The following is a 17,765-nucleotide window of genomic DNA, read 5'->3' on the forward strand; positions in this document are numbered from 1 at the left end:
GCGGCAGACATCAGCTGATCCGCCGCCCCGCGCCGTCGCCATGGCAACCCCGTCTCCTGAGGGAAGGTTGGCATGACAACGGCGGAGCCAGGAACGGACTGGGAGGCAGGGAGGAGAGATGAGGAGAGGAGGAGGAGGGGAGAGGCTGCTGACAGGCAGGCAAGCAGGAGCTGCATATTTGAGGGTGGTGATGGTGATGGGGAGGGGGAGGAGGGATGACGAGGGGGGATTGGTCCGAGGATTAACCACGACTTATTCCAGTACCACAACAGCGCTGGCTTAAGCAGCGGGGCCCCGGTCTGTTTTCATTTAGCCACGACACGGTTAAAAACCCTGGCCCCGTTTAACCACACTGTGATCATCCCATAACGGCAGCGGCGGCTTAGCTGTCAGATAAATCATCTCTGGGCAGCGCTGGCTGAGTGGACACGCTGAGGGCCGGCCGCGTGCTCTCGCGTGCTGACCCACTGCCTTTTGTCGGCCACCGCCACCACCACCGCCACCCCTCCTCGCCCTGCCCTGCCCCAGCTGCATTCACAAATGAATCCAGGGGCCAGGGAGGGTTTAGCAGGGCAGCGGTCTGCGCTAATCAGCTAGCGCTAAACGCTTTTCCCCTACAACCAACCTTCAGCCATCGATCGGGCTGCCCTGTGTGACTCACTGAGCCCGTTTCACAGTGGCTGCTCTCAGTCTCTCTCTCGGTCTCTATCCCTCTCTCCTGATAATGGTGCTTTAGAGGTCCTCACGGTCTGCTTTCTTACTGAGCGCTGAGGACTAGGCGTCCCTGTAGTGTGCCGGGCTCCTTGTGTTGACAGAGTGTACTGTCTAGCAGCTCAGTGGGGTGTCAGAGGGAGCTGCACTGCAGAGGACAGAGGGCTTTGGGGAGAGCAGGCTGTATTCAGAAAGGTGGAGAGCACACATACAGTACCTCAGTGTGTGTCCACACACACATATATACACACACACACACTGACACACACAGACACAGACACACTCACTCTCTCTCTCACACACACAAACACATGCGCGTGCGCACATACATACTCACTCTCTCACACACACACATACACACACACACACACACACACGCGTGCGTGCACGCACACACACATACACACAGAAACACATGAAGAATGTCCACATACACACATACAAAACCTGAGGAGGACTGCAGATATATTGTCTCCAACATACTAAATTGTGCTCTCATCTACATTTAGTTTTACACATGCTCACATCTGTGCTTATTCATATACATATGGCACTGCACACACACATATGTAAGCACACACATGTAGACACACACACACACACACACACACACACACCATCAGACTGCCCAGCCAGTCAGAACAAATGGCTTTGCTGCCACAGTTGTCACCCCTGGCGGTGCTTGCTCCTGGGAGGGTGTAACAGGGAGGGAAAGCGGCTGTCCCCTCTCTGCGGTGACTGATGGCCCAGGCAGCTCTTGGGGAGGGGGAGCCTCCCTCAAGGTCGCCCTTCCAAGTATTACCCCCGGCTATCGCGCCATAATCCCACAGACAGTTGTGGAGGTCCTCGGCTTCAGCAATGCTAAAAGCGTGAATGGGCTTGATCACACAGGGGCCGAACTCTGATTAGTTACGTAAACTAGCTTCTAAAGAAAACAGTGACTGGTTTTCTGGCCCTAATAGAAGTAGACATAAAGTAGACGAGTTTTAGTGGAGCACCGTGCTTCCGTTCTCTGTAGAAATTACCTGAAAAACCTTGAATGAATTTTTGAATGAATCCTACCACTTTAAGATGGGAAAATGCAAAATGAACGAGCAATTTCAAAAGCTTTTTTTCACCCCCTCAGTATCAGTCAGTGAAATAGAACACTAACACTGATTACTGACTTTAAGTTCATTAGTAGAAAGGAACATGCTCAACTCATTAAAACTAAATGGTAAAAGGTCTGCAGGCTACAGAGCACTATACAGACAGTGCTGTTACTCTTCCTCCCATTTCCTCCATTCAGAGTGAGCCACTTACGTTATAGAGAGGGATGCTCTTCATAGGTTTGTACTGTTTGACGGGGTCCATCTTGTACAGGTGTCTGTCAGTGATGAGCACAGCTCGGTCCTCTGCCTTGTTGAAGTGGTTGATCTACAAAACACACAATTTAATGTTATTAAAAAAGGCTTCTTCACACAATACTCTATGTGGGTATTACTGAGCCTTTTCTGAGTGCGAGTGCAAGTCTATTCACTAGCTGAGGACTACAAACAAACCTGTGAGATGGCACAAATATCTCACCTTGCGGACATTGGAGGAGAAAAGGACCCTCATGAACTTGTCCTTGCGCTGAAGGTCACTGGACACCAGGGTGAAGGAGGAGGCTGTCTCAGGGCTATCCCGCTTCTAGATACACATGACCAACATGTTGCATTTGCCGTGAGTAAAGACTGTATGACACATCAACAAAATTATCAATTCAGAGGTAAGCAGAAGATTAGCAGACTAATGCAGATAAATTATAGCCTAGAAATCTAGACGCACCCTAGCGGCGGCAAATTAATTTGCTCAGCCTGTACGTCTAGTATCAAACCATAGGAATTTCTATTGGCTGACGCCGTGGACTTCATCCAATCGCAGCGCTCTATTTTGTTAGAGAGTCTTAAGGCGGGCTTAACAGGATAACGACAGTCCTGCGACGGTGAACAACAAGGAAGGTGGCTATGGCGAACAAAGAGCGGTTGTTTGAATCAGCGTTGGCGTCAACTTTGGAGGAGTTGGACTTGTGCTTTTCTTTGAAAGTAGATCAACACAATGCACTTAAGTCATTCCTTTCGAAGAAGGATGTATTTGCCGTTTTGCCGACCGGATACGGATATGGTCGTAGCGCTGGCCTATTGCATGCCTAGGCAGTTTGAAAGACAATTCTCTGCCCGCCCCTTGGATTAAGCAGGTGAATGATTCGATTCCAGACTATACACTTCAATGATATAGGATGGCCCGCCAGGCTAGATAAATTATACATTTAGATATGCAGGTACTTTAATACACACGTGGCCGAATATCTTGTTCTCATGCATGAACTACAGATATCATGTGGCATGTGGAAGCATTGAGCTAGCACGTCTATGCTAACACGGCTAAAGTTCTTGCCCAAATTAGCAAATTGACTTTGACGAGATATTAAATTAGCTTTACTTAGTCTTAAGACTTTATGGATGCACTGAGATGGACCCTTGAGACAGACCACCACCCCAGGCCCATACTCACCAGGTAGTTTCCCTCCCAGGCTCTCTGCAGTCCCAGGTCAGCCCGCTGGCCCTTCAGGCACTCCAGCGTGGCCACCTTGGCCCTCACCTGCAGCATCTCCTCTGGGGAGAGGCCTTTGATCAGCGACCAGGCCCACCACCTGGAAGGGCGGCACACAAACACAAGAGCCTCCTCTTAGACAAACTCTAGGTGACTTAAAAGCTTCTGAGAGCAAGATGCCCCCGAGCATGTGTCTGCTTTTTACTCGCTGCTTCTTGACTCAAGTTCGACTCAAGGTGGAACTGCACTGTATGATTCTGACTCCCTGCCCAGCATTTTGCTGTATTGTTTCATACAATGTAGTAGGCCTACTCTGTATGTTTGATGACAATACTTGAGAATTTAAAGGAACCATATGTAAGATTGTGGCCAAAACTGGTACTGCAATCACTTTCAAATTACTGTAGAGTGGTGTATCCCCTCCCCCTCCCCCCTGACTCAAGGTAGCCAACCCGGATGCCGAAACACTACTGACTTCGTGATTAGTAGATAGGTAGAGGGTGGCGCATCAGGCCAAAACACAACATGACATGACAAAACACAACATCAACATCAGTTGAGGGCTGCAACTTTACTTTTTAAATGACAATATCCTGGCCGGACTACTGTTGTCAGTGATATAAGTATTTGAAATGAACATGATTTCTTAATGTCTAGTGACATATCAGGGCCATTTTATGATTAATTGAAATACATTTCTTACATACGGTTCCTTTAAGGGGCACAATGGGTGCCAAACACTGGGTGATACGGTGCCCAAGTTGAGGTTTATTGCATCTGTCTCATCACAAAGGCCTGAAAGTTTTCCCTTTCAGCTTTCAGTTGTCAACCATGTTTGTACCCTCCGCTGTGCAGAGCATTGGGAAACTCTCAGCAGTTCAGACGCAGCTTTGAAGAATTCATCAGATAGAGCTTTGATCAGGATATCAATATCTACAGTCGAGGTGCACATGGGCAGGTCGCTTAACAGGTGTGCTACAGAGGTTGCTTGGTAGAAAGGTAAAGGCAACTGACAGACAGTGAGGTGGATGTGGACGCTAGCGCAAAGCGTTAATCGCTGATTCCCACACACCAGTGAGGAACATCAAAAGTCATCCAAGGCTTCTCATCCACCGTAGCTAATCATTGTTTCCTAAGCTTCGGAAGTGAAACCAGGTGGGATGCCACAAAGCAACCCAGGCAACTGAAAGCCATGCCTCAGAGCAGCTTATGCTAATGTGGCAGGTTAGTTGAGGGCGCTGCCTTGTTGCGGTTCTTTTCAGCACAGAGAGAGAGCTAGGAGTATTATGATAGGACTACATGCAGGAGTGTTAAGCAGGCTGTGCCAGGCCATCTGTTTGAGTTTGAAACCCCAGTGCCCTACTGCTTCAGGGCAAACATTGCCATGGATGACGATTAGCGCTGGAAGCTAAAATGAAATATTAGCTAATGGGTCTCATGGTTCTGTAGCCTCCTATGAAAATCTTACTTCTAGTCTGTTGTGAGTTGTCAAACTGTAGACGTCTCTTAGTCACATTAGCCAGTGTGCTCAGGATTTTTGTATGCTAAAAAAGGCTTAAAAGAAACCTTGTAGGCTATTATCATTGAGTTAAATATAGGTATAGGTACTGAGTTAAATATAGGTATAGATAATGTAGGCTACTTTAGGTATGCAGACTCCATATCAAAGGTTAAATAACACCGTTGTAGGGTTTTTATTTAATTTATTTATTTTACATCTGATACTACACCTACATATGTATTCTGTAAAATACCTCAATTAAATGTTAAACATTCAGGCAGTCTTTTTTAAAAGCATAAGTTTAATGTGTGGCTGACCCCTCATCAGTGAAATGATTGCATCTTTGGCATACCTGTTATAGATGTTTCTAATCGCCTCCTCAAACCTGCGCAGCACTTTGGGCGGCGTGGGCCACTTGACATGTTTCCCATTATCCTTCATGCTACGGACGTTCTTGAAGCGGCGGTTCACCTCACGGATGTAGGATTTCACCTTGTAGCGACGGTAGGCCCGAAGGATGATGAGGGCGGCTCGCATCCGCCGGTAACGCATCCGGGCAATGGTGCCACGCCATACCTAGAACAAGGAGAGAAAACGACAAAAAAAAAAACAGGGAGACAGAGAATTATTAGGTTAGCCATTCGCCAAGCAATGACCTACGGCTATTCTCCACGCTTTCAAGGAATAAAACACCACGACAGAAGGAAGAAGTAATCAGTGTCTTCGCTCTAAACAGGAGGAAAGGTCCCAATCCCTAGCAACCACACTCCCGTTGACAGGATATTGCCCTATCTTGGGCGTAAATAATAGATGATAATGCATCTCTGGGGAGTCATCACTGCTGTTAAGTTGCCAGTAAAAGCAAGGCCATATGCTCTCTTTACTTCTCATTGACTTGAACATGAGCAGGATACAAACAGGCGAGGAAACTGTAAACAATACAGAGTGACTCCATGTTCTACTGGGAAACATACTGAGGACCTGCATTTCAAACTCAGCTCTCTCAATGATATGATATCATAAGTTATCATGGAAAGGAGCTCAGAAATGGTCTGAAATTGATAGGGGAGACTGCCATCAAGGGAGCAGGCCCAAATTGATGGCTACATTTACAGTAAGTACACCCTTAAGTATCTGCAGGTGGAAAACAATGAAGAACAATGAACGTTAACAATAAATAAGAGGATTATGAAAACTTTAAAAGCTATTCAATGCTCCACTCACATCCTTTAAGAGAAACGGATCTCTTGACCTCTAACTGTGACCTTAAGCATTTGATGAGAGTCCATGCTGGACATTCATTAGTCTGATAAAAGAACATGGGCAGAAGCTAACGGTCAGCAGCAGACTGTCTCTGTATGCCAAGCTACCAGGTCTTTCATTATCCTGATGCTAAGCGCTAGTGATGCAAACAAGGTCGCTAGCCTCAGGTCTGCAACTGCAGGTCCCTTGTGGACGTTGTGGTCCTTTCTAACCTGTGCCGGTCCTAAGTAATGACCTCACACAACCAGACGCACTCTCATGGGTCTCACCACTGCAACTGCAGGGCTTAAATATTGCGCAACACCTCTGATTAAATTATGCATTAGGATAGGAAGGGCCAGAGGGACACAGATTCGTCACACTCAGCAAAGCTGTCCACCACACTCCAGCCTGATGGGGGCAAGAGATGTCCAGACTTATTTCAGGGAGGTGGGGGGGACATGCATACATTACAATCCATCTTCCTCTGAAATCCTCTCCTAATCAATACATTCACATATGACTATGGATGTCTTTCTGGATGGGGGGTGGTTAAGTTGAAGAATGTCTAGTGGTGCTCAGTTGGGACATCATCAGAAAAAAACAAAAGAGGCAAGTTATGGGAGGGGGGGGGGGGTGGATGGGCCTGTGGAACAAAAACAAAACAAGCTCAGAATCCCACAGCACTCCGCCTCAGCGTTTGTTGAAACAAAGAGAGGACCCCCTGAAGCAGTGAGCCACATCTGCTGTGGTGCTGCCGCGCTGGAGAACTTCACACTCGTCTCCGTGACCTTCTCCCTCCTGCGACGCCACTCGCCATATGTTCCGCTCATCCCTCTCTCCTCGACTCCTCAGTTGAGGCGTGCCCTGCTCATCAACCCACTGGCAGGCCTCCGCTTCGCGCGTCTGCAACCTCCTCACACGCCGTCGCATTCTAATTCTAACAAACACCCTCCCCATCACAATATTTCCCACCACCGACAGTGACACTGCTGTTATGGTGTCAAGTGACATTCACATGACTGCAGCAGCATACACATGTGTTTGCTGACAACACAGATAAAGCTGATGATTAAGGCCTTCGGATGAAGCTGAGAAAAAACAACAACATTTCATTACATTAGCATGACTGCTCAACGCGTGTTGACAACATCCTTCCGCAGATGGGGTCAGGGATGTAAGACTAACGAAGAAACAGCAGCTTTCATTTGCATGTGTTTTGGATTAGCAACTTCTTTTAGTGTTTTGAACGCGTAGCAGCGTGACAATAGCAGCGTGGATGGCAGCTTAGGACAGCGAGAGAGAGGCTCCCGTGACTGCTCTGCGTGGTGCTTTTAAGCTGTGAAGATGCCGTGACAGGTGTACGTGTTGTGAATACAGCAGCAGGTAGAGGCTCGTAGGAACCGCTGTAACAAAGGGCCCCAGACATAGGGCTGGGGTTCCACGAGAGGAGGGGAATGCGGGCGTGCAGATGAGGGCGGGGGTGGGGGTGTGTTGCGGTGGACAGGGGGGGGGGGGGGGGTTGGTTGGTGTAGGAGTGGCCCAACAGCACCCAAGGGATGCTGGGTAAATCAGCCCAATAACATTCCTCCATCCCCACCCCACCCCACCTATCAACAACACCAGCAGACATCCAATAACCCTGTCTGATCAGCATTTTAAAGACTCTTGCCACATTGGATACCTCCCCCCTCTCTCTTCCCCCTCTCTCTCCCCGCCTTCCTGCTCCAAATTTACGACCTCATCAAAGGCTAATTGGGAACCGCTCGCCCAGACAAAGTGTGACAGATTGCTGCCGCCCCGATTGGTCATTTCAACAGCATTCGGAGGTAGAAAAAAAAAAGGAACCGGCAATGGAGTTTTTGTTCATAAAAGACGAGCAAAACACTTGACATCTGCAATGGCTGCCGGAGAAAAACACAAACCGTGAATAATGGATATGGATAGATAAATTCTACAAGCGAGCACTGCCCAAAATGAAGGGAAGCTCTGAGATAAACATCAAACCCTTTTTTTAATATAAAAACAGGGCCATTCTGGGGTCAAGAAAATGGGAGTAATTATGAAAGGCGTGCCTGAAAGGCGATGCTTTGCTAAATGTTCCGAAACAGAGGTGGAAACCTAAAAATCACGCCAGGGGAGGGAGGGGGAGGGGGGAACCTTTCTCCTGTGTTACCATTTTTCATCAGGTGTCAGTGGGTCATCAGGTATGGATGGGGAGCGGAGGGGCAGGAGTGAGCGAGTGAGGCCGGCGTTCATTAATCACAGGCGTACAGACGGCTGGTGGTGGCAGCTCCCCAGGCGCCTCGGAGCCGGAGCCCACGCCTAAACACACAATTCCTCCATGTCCACAACCCTCATGGGGAGAGTGTGGGGGGGAGGAGGGGTGGGGTGTTGCGTCTGAGGCCTGACACACTCAATACAGACGTATGATGAGTTCAAACACTGTGTGTGTGTGTTGTGTATTTGTGTGTGTGTATGTGTGTGTGTATGTAAGTGGATGTGTGTGAGTAAGTGTTGTATGACACAGCTAAGTTGCAAACCACAAGCAATCACTGGGGAGACAGAAACAAATAGAAAAAGCAAAAAACAGAAAAAGACAAATAAGAGAGAGAAAAAAAGCCCAGAAAGACAGACACAGGGAGATCGAAAGGAAAAATAAAAACAAGGGTAAATGAGGGAAAACGACAGAGAAAAGAGATTTTCATAAATCAATGCGCTGTGGAGTGGCTGCTCGGCTCCATCTCCTCTCTGACCTCTAGCCGGCTGGCAGGCTTCATCAGGGGCGCTTGGTGCGCTGCCATCCGGTGGCAATTAGAGGAAGTAACAGCCGGACCCCTGACGCAGCTGTCAATCCCCTCAACCCCCACCCCCACACACACGGCCAGCAACACATAATTAAAACCACTATCAGATTAAACGCATACCTGCTACTTAGTGATTGAATTCCAGCACACAGCACCACTGCTTTTCACTGACTACCCTTTTGTGCCATGCAATTTCCTGATTTCTGTTTCTATGTCTTAACCCCCACCCCCACCCACCCACTCACTCGCTCTCTCTGAAGGAAAATACACAAACGCAGTGTGTGTGTGTCTGTGTGTGTGTGTGTGTGTGTGTGTGTGTGTGTGTGTGCGTGCTTGTCTGTGCGTGTCTGTGTGTGTTTGTGTGTGTGTGTGTGTGTGTGATAAAGCACACATGTATTTATTTTATATCTTAACTCTGTAGCCCTATGTATACACTGTATTTATTTATTCAAGTGTGATAAGAGGGCAGTACAGTTCGATGTTTTATAAACAGGGAAAAGACAAAAATCCAAAAATCCTACTATTATGCCAGTGAACAGCACAGAGGGTCAAATCAGAAGGCAAAAAGAATACAAATATCTTGGCCGGAAGCCAGGAAAACCTTGGTTGCCATGGTGAGAACATCCACGGCAAGGATAATACCAAATGCCTCCTGAGGACAACAGTGCCAGAGGTGCTCTTGTGTACATACAGTACTGCATCCTTCATTTCTGCAGTCACAAAGCCAGTCCATCCCATCATTTACACAGATAGAGAAAAAAACAACCCCGCGGTCTAATCACCTCATGTAGTACTCCCACAGAGTGGAAGTGGATAATTTATCCTGGAGAGGATGTGGAGCCTCTCCTCCTTCACTATAATCAGGGCTGATGGGTGGTGGAGGGTAGCCAAGGCCTGACCGCCATGACAGACACACGTCACATGACCCAGAGCCTGAAAGGTCACATCAACCTTCAATCTCGGGTCAAACGCACAAGCAAATTCCAAGGTGACTTTATTCAATTATGACAGACAGTAGAAGAGGACAACTACACTATTATTCACCTTTAATGGCAGAGCAACAGAGGACACAAACTGTGTCTGGGGGGAGGTGGCAGCAATACTGCATCAGCACAATCAAGATTTATGCTAAGTGCTACGCTAAAAACAAAAGCCAGTGAAATATGATGGTTGGCGATATGCATACAATAAAACACTAGCTGCCAAATGGGATGGAAGTGGACGTGCGATGCATTTGTTTACATTTCGGTATTATGCTGGTTAATGAGATTAATGCAAAGCGACGTCTCCACATTATAGGGTTCCAGTCGGTAGAGGCAGGTAGAGACAGGCTAGAGCGAATCGATTAAGAGAGTACAGCGCGGCATAAGCACACAGCCAATGAAGAAATATGCAAAGCCATAAAGGGTATTACACCGAACCACATAACCCACAGACAAAAAACCCCTCCTCAACATAACTGACGAGACTGAGAGACAGGCACAGCGATTGCCACAGTTCCTCTTGAACCCTGTTAAATATTAATTCTGAAGAAGATGAGAGGGACAATTATGAATTATTCAACAGCCCCTCTTGCTTTGTCTGATTGTAATCCTTCAGATTGATACAGTTCCCTAATGAACAGGGCGTCTCTGCTCCTCCCGGGCGGTGTGGGAGAATGTAAACAGTGCTACAGAGGGACATTTATGGGTCTTTGGGCTGCTGAGGGGGAGAGGGCGTCTATTTTAACACCAGACCTGCTGGGTGGATGGCTTTTTGGTACTGTTGTGGAACCCTCTAGTGGCCTGGTGGATTCTTGAAAAACCATCTGGGGTTGTTTTGTAGGACAAACGGAGATTGGAGAGGGCATTGTTCAGATCTTCACGGTGGAAAATATTTCTATCTCAGGAGGAGAGGGTATTTGGCCATGTTATAAGGGGGGGGGGGGGTTTCTCAGATCTGAGGTACACAGCACACGCACACACACACACACACACACACACACACACACACACACACACACACACACACACACACACACACACAGGCAGGCAAATGGCCGACAGCAGGGCAGATGAGCCCCGGTATTATGGCGTGCCCGTGGGAGTGGTGCTGAAGCGGAACGGCTTAGGGCCCTGAGCAGAGGAGAGGAGAGACGAGATGAGAGGGAGAGGAGGAGGAGGAGGGAGGGAAGCTGGAATGACAGCGTGAAATGGGGAGTCGCGGAGAAGAGCGGGGAGAAGGGCTGTGAAGAAGCTGGCACAATTAAAGGCGTGTGACGGAGCGTTGAAACTAGGCATCGTCTCTCTCTCTCACTGTCCTCTCTCGCTACCCTCCTCCACATCTCTGTCTCTCTCTCTCTCTTTCCATCCCTCTCTCTCTTTCCATCCCTCTCTCTTGCTACCCTCCTCCACATCTCTGTCTCTCTCTCTCTCTGGCTCTCTTTCCATCCCTCTCTCTCGCTACCCTTTTCCACATCTTTGTCTCTCTCTCTTTCCATCCCTCTCTCTCGCTCCCCTCTTCCACATCTCACTCTCTCTGCCCCCTGCACCTTATTTAGAGGGATGGGAAGAGTAAACACGTCCTGAGTGGCTAGCAGGAAGAGGCTACGATTATGACCCCAGACGATGATGAGAGACACAGAGATGGAAAAGGAAGGGAGGGATAGAGGGAGAGAAAAAGAAAGAAGGAAAGGGGAAAAAAAGAAAGAGAGAGAGATCGAGAGAGAGAGAGATGTGTGTGTGATATGGAAAGGGAGAGACAGACAGTGAGGGAGCGAGAGTGAGACCTACATTGGCACACAAATCAGCGAGAGAAATCAGAAAGTGTGAGATTGAGTGTCTGCGCCACCCCCTGTTCTCTCCCTCCTCCTCTTCCTCCCCAGACTGATAAAGAAGGAAAAACTGAGGGGGAGCGAGAGAGGAGAAAGAGAGAAGGCAAGAGAGAGAGAAAGAGAGAGAGAGAGAGAGAGAGAGAGAGCGCTTGCTGGGGGTTGGGAGGCGCACCTCGGGGACTGGCATCAACACCTTTGGCAAAACTGGCACCGTTGGCACCCGCCACCCAGGTCTGTCACATGCTGATAAGGGGATTGTGTGGCACAAAGAGCGATCTCGCGTCTGCGACGGAGCAAAACATAGAGACAGAGAGAGAGGGAGAGATAGAGAGAGAGAGAGCGAGAGAGGGAGAGAGAACGCAGGAAAGCAAAGCTAGAGAAGGATGAGGAAAGAAGAAGACGACTGCGGAGAATATAAATCTATCCACACACAGGGTGGAGAGGCAGAGGGTAAATGGCACCCCTGGCACATTGATGTACCCCAGTGCACAGGCTGTCTACATGTCCATGCTGTGTATAATGAGGCCAGTCCTCACTCCTGACTGATTGATGTATTTATACTGTCTGGGGGTCAGGAGAGGTTGCTCCAGCCTGGCTGGGTGTCGCTATTAAATGTTGAGTATCTGCCTGCAGGGAGGCACAGAGATGGGGGAGGGGTTGGAGGGGGGGGGGTCGGATTTCAGGAGGTTACCAGTGAGATTAATAAAGTGACAACACCAGTGTCGCCTTAATACCCCAACAACCCCCCCACCCCCCCCCCCACCCCCTTCGCCAAAAACCGCCATCGTGTTTGCCCGAGGGGAGTCTCTAAAGGGGAGGAGCCCGTGTCAAGACGACATCCGCATCCAGGCGGGCGACAAGCGGGGTCTCCGCCACTCAATGCGCAGGTCAACCAAATCTACCCCCGACCCCCCGGCAGAAGTCACCAGGCAGATTTGAACACTTTGACGTCTGCTAGCGTTGACGTGCGCTAGTGCACTGTGAGAATAGCAGAGAAGAGACGGGCAGGGATTTCATTTGCTGCAGATAAAACACACTTTAGTAAAAAAACACCTCCACTAGATTCTCGTTTACTTGTCCTTGTTCAAACAGCATCGAGATGTGGTGTCCTCCCTAGATGAAACCGTCTGAAATAGGCATCTAAAAGGATCCCCGTCTTTGAAACCGGCATCTGAGGACATCTTTAATGGCCCAGGGGTGTGTGTGTGTGTGCGCGTGTGTGTGTGTGTGTGTGTGTGTGTGTGCTGTACACTGCTCAGTATGGGAGAATAGGGCCTGGCAGCCAACACAGGTTTGATCTGTTAGACTGTCAGTCGGAGCAGACAAGGCCTCTGATATGGCAGCGGGACTGAGGAAAGGAAAGGAGAGGGAGAGGGAGGTAGAGAGAGATAGAGAGAGAGACAGTCAAGGGGACAGAGAGAGAAGGGTGAAGAGAATGGAGAGAGGAACAGAGAGAGAGAGAGAGAAAGAGAGAGAGAGGTCTGAGACGCTGGTGAAAGAGAGAGAGAGAGAGAGAGAGAGAGGTCTGAGACGCTGGTGAGAGAGAGAGAGAGAGAGAGGAACAGAGAGAGAGAGAGAGAGAGAGGTCTGAGATGCTGGTGGTGAGTGCAGTTGTTGGACGGGGAAATGACAGCAGCAGATTGCAGTGCTGGCCCGCCCACTCGCTCAGGCTGTGTTTACCTCAGCTGCAGGAGGCACCGCTGGAGCTTCTGTCACTTTGCACAATGTGTGTGTGTGTGTGTGTGTGTGTGTGTGTGTGTGTGTGTGTGTGTGCATGTGTGTGTGTGCATGTGTATGTCTATGTGTGTATGTGTGTGTGTGTGTGTGTGTGTGTGTGTGTGTGCATGCATGTGTATGTGTGTGCGTGCTTGTGTTTGCATGTGTGTGTGTGTGTGTGTGTGTGTGTGTGTGTGTGTGTGTGTATGCATGTGTGTGTACAGTATATTCTTGCCGTGGTAAATGAGAGTTTGGGGATCAAATTAAATATCATGAAAGCTCCATGAGCTCCAGCAGCACAATGACACCGGCAGCTCTGGCAGAGTATAACTGAAGGGCTGGGTACTCCACTGAGGGACATTCTCACTGATAGCCTGCGCTCTATATAAAACCCTTTTAATCTTGCTACAATAAAAGTCACACAAAATAATGAGAAAATCTCCCACCTTCCGTTGGTGCAGACAAGGGCAAAAATGAAATTCGTGACTGAGCTACTCTGGGTGCGTGTTCCTGGCCTGGTAACAAACGATTTGTTAGAGTGTATGTGTTTATGTGTGTGTGTGTGTGTGTGTGTGTGTGTGTGTGTGTGTGTGTGTGTGTGTGGTGGCGGTTTCCCCAGTGCTGGTCCTGTTGGCTCCTCTGGCAGGTCAGGGTCGGTGTGTGAGACCAGAGGAGGCTGTGTGTGCTTGGGGTGTGTGAGACCAGAGGAGGCTGTGTGTGCTTGGGGTGTGTGAGACCAGAGGAGGCTGTGTGTGCTTGGGGTGTGTGAGACCAGAGGAGGCTGTGTGTGCTTGGGGTGTGTGAGACCAGAGGAGGCTGTGTGTGCTTGGGGAGGACACAGAGGTGTCGCCGCCTCACTGAACCCTGCAGTGCAGATATAGAACACTGCTCCCGTTACAATGCCAAGTGTGTGTGTGTGTGTGTGTGTGTGTGTGTGTGTGTGTGTGTGTGTGTGTGTGTGTGTGTGTGTGTGTGTGTGTGTGTGTGTGTGTGTGTGTAGCGTGAGAGAGAGAGAGAGAGAGAGAGAGAGGGAGTGAGAGAGTGTGTGTATGTGGTGTGTGTGTGTTTATGTAGGTCAGAATGAAAGAGAGGCAAGAGAGGTAATACCATAAAGTCTCACTTTTTTAGCACTGGGAATTTATGACATAAATCCAATTTTCAAAACAAATTTCCATCACTTAATTAAGATGAGAGAACAGGATGTGGGCTGAGTCCACCAAACAGGATGTAAAAGTGTGTGTGTGTGTGTGTGTGTGAGAGAGAGAGAGTGGAAAAAAAAAGAGAGAGTGTCATTTTCTATTACCATAATATGATGAAACATCACCACGCTTAAGTCATTATAAGAATGAATATTCAGCCACTGTCTCCTGACGAGCCTTTGAACATACAGCCCCACATACTGCAAACTCTACTGTAAAGTTTACCACAAACTGGGCCAAGCAGAGACCAGAAAAGGAGAACGGGGGGGGGGGGGGGGGGGGGGGGGGGGTAGCAGCTATTCTCCCTCTAAGAACCCTTCACACCTGAGCTGAAAAGACCAGGCTGACAGAACGAATGTGATTTCAGGCACGGACGGATCCCAGAGCTCGGCGCATATGAATCAGAATGTGACTCAGCGAGCGGAGCGGCGTGATAGCGCCTCCTTAATTAGCACAACAAAAACAACAACAGCCCTCCTGACTAATGTCACCTTGTCCTGCTGATTGATTTTCAGAAAGTAATTACTATTTTCCCGCAGTTACTGCTTCAAAACCTCAATCCAAAATATCTATTAGAGGCAGGCACTACACGGCCTTGTGTTATGCAATGCATGACCTTGTTTTACCATCAAAAGACTTGTTTTAAAACTATAAACGAGCAAGAAACTTTTCGTTTGTAAGAAGCCATACTTGACAAATAGTCATGACTCCAAGTCCTTGGTAAATGGCCATGGCTCAGCTATTATGTCATTTAAAAGCTACTCAAAAATGGCTTGTCACATCAAGCACTCAAACATTCGAAAGTGCGTGTCTCTCTGTATACCCTACCATCATGGCCACAACAAGGTGGCATCTGAAATGTTCTAACTCAAAGTGTTCTTTCTTGCAAAACGTTGCTTCATCTGAACGAAATGTATAGCCAACTGTCCAAAAGAACCCATCACACAGTAGACTGCTGTGAAACCATTCACTGTTCCGCCATTATTGCTTTTATTCGAAAAAGAAAATGTGACTGAGTGGGTACAGAGTAAATGAAAAAAGCCTGAGGTGAGAAGGAACAGGCTGTTTTCTTGCAAAGCCCTTTCAGGGCAGCAGCAAGCTGAATAGGGCGAATTTGAAAGTTGATGAGCACATCGACAAGGTCTCTCAACTAGACAGTCTGGAATGACAGTCCAGATTTAGGAGTGACATGATGACTACAAGCATTTAGGGAGCCTTGTATTGACAGGTGGTGCAAAGGGGTGGTGTAGGCTACTGAACAACACACTACTTCATTATATGAATATTGGTTGTATGGGTGGGGAATTGGATGCTAAATTTGGGTGGAGTATTGGATGCTCATGTGGGGCTAAAACACTGTATCAGATGCCGATGTAAGGCACTGGAAACTTGATTAGAGAAATGCTTTTTTCATGGTTGAGTTGTTGGATGCTAAACTGCTGTATTGGATGGTCATGTAAGACACTTCAATGAAACTTCATTAGATCAGTGCATGGATGTTAATGCAGAGATGCTAGACCGTTGTATCAGATGTTCATTTGAGGTAACTAGTGACTTGATTGGGGGTGGTGGTGGTGGTGGTGTGTGTGTGTGTGTGTGTAAGGGGGGGGGGGGGTCTCATGGATAAGTGTTATGGGGAGGCTGCTGCAGGGACTGACCTTCTGCAGGAAAAGCACGATCCTCTGGACCATGTCGGCGCGTTGTTCCTCCAGGCTGAAGATGGTGCGTGGCGTGCGGATGAACACCTTGGTCTTGCCGTAGGCCACGTCATGCTCAAAGCCACAGCCCTGAATCAGGCGCTTCACGGCCTCCTTGTCTGATGGGAGGTCATGGTTGGGCCATGTGAACTCTGAGATCATCTTGTACCTGAGAGGGAGAGATGGACATATTAAACTGGTGTTTAAAAGAGAGATGGACATATCAAACTGGTGTTTAAAAGAGAGATGGACATATCAAACTTATGTTTAAAAGAGAGATGGACATATCAAACTGGTGTTTAAAAGAGAGATGGACATTTCAAACTGGTTTTAAAAGAGAAGATGGACATATCAAACTGGTATTTAAAAGAGAGATGGACATTTCAAACTGGTTTTAAAAGAGAAGATGGACATATCAAACTGGTATTTAAAAGAGAGATGGACATTTCAAACTGGTGTTTAAAAGATAGATGGACATATCAAACTGGTGTTTTGAAAAATACCTCACCAAAATGAATGATTATGTTAATGTTAGCATATGCCAGGCAGCTGTGAATAATATGGCCCATTTTTCAGTAGGCATGTCTTTACATTCCCATCATAATACCCTTGAAGGGACCAAATGGCTGATTGTTGCCTGTCATAATTGAAACAGTGGTACAAACTTTTCTGAATAATTGACCACACATCCAAATACATTTGTCTCTCTCTGTGATGTGCTGTGTAGTTGGATTATAAAATATTCATTGACAATGGCCTCTGTGGTCAAGTGTCCATGCCCTATCTGCATAGCTTGGAGAGAGTGCTGTAAGGCACGTTGTGCAATCCAAATGGCACAACATGTTATCAAACCATTTTCACCACTGGCAGAATACACACACTAAACATGTGTATGACGTCAAACAAGTGCTTCTCATCCCAAAAATAACTGTCTTATGCACATGCTCCTGATTACACAGATGAAAAAATGAAGCTGGAATCAACCAATAACATTCAACCAAAACAAAAAACACTGTTACGCCAGGAAATTGAAAAAAGACAAATCCTTGCTGAAATATATGATGAAATTCTAATTGGCTGGAGAAAGAAGAAGGCTTTAGGCTAAAAGAGGCTTTAGGAGGCTGGTCAGAATCGAGTAATCCGAATGTTGCTTCCTGTCTGTTTGGCAGTCAAAATAATTATGATGTAACACCAAGACTGATGCGTCATTGCGGCAAAAGTGCATGGAAGAAAAATACATTATGAAATTCATAATGTGCTTAGCTGACCTAACGTCACCAAAACAAAGGGAATCTTGACAGATGTTGACCCAGGGTAAAAAAATCAACATGTGTGTGTGTGTCTGTGTGTGTTTGTGTGTGTGTGTGTGCGATGCAGTTTTTGTGCGTGTTTAAGACTATCTTGTTTTTGTAGCATGACTCTAGCATAAATTGCAAAGAAGCAAGCACAAGATTATGTTCCATGGGACAGACACACGCAAGAGGGGTGGGGGGCAAGCTTAGCTAA

At 47.7% G+C, this 17,765-nt stretch overlaps 1 protein-coding gene across 1 annotated transcript in view; it reads right to left on the minus strand.

Annotated features, from left to right (window-relative positions):
• myo1d (myosin 1D) overlaps window positions 1-17,765 on the minus strand; it is a 96,379-nt gene that overhangs the window by 34,049 nt on the left and 44,565 nt on the right. The window contains exons 16-20 of the mRNA XM_076298395.1: window positions 16,221-16,428; window positions 5,139-5,362; window positions 3,247-3,385; window positions 2,278-2,382; window positions 2,014-2,127 (exon numbers count right to left, since the gene is read on the minus strand). Of these exons, the coding sequence (XP_076154510.1) occupies window positions 2,014-2,127; window positions 2,278-2,382; window positions 3,247-3,385; window positions 5,139-5,362; window positions 16,221-16,428 (790 nt within the window). The remainder of the gene's footprint in view (window positions 1-2,013; window positions 2,128-2,277; window positions 2,383-3,246; window positions 3,386-5,138; window positions 5,363-16,220; window positions 16,429-17,765) is intronic.

Source organism: Alosa pseudoharengus, unplaced genomic scaffold (assembly GCF_046254945.1).
Source record: "Alosa pseudoharengus isolate Yale_2024_CS ecotype anadromous, Long Island Sound unplaced genomic scaffold, YU_APseudo_1.1 YU_APseudo_1.1_scf_21, whole genome shotgun sequence".
NCBI lineage: Eukaryota > Metazoa > Chordata > Actinopteri > Clupeiformes > Clupeidae > Alosa > Alosa pseudoharengus.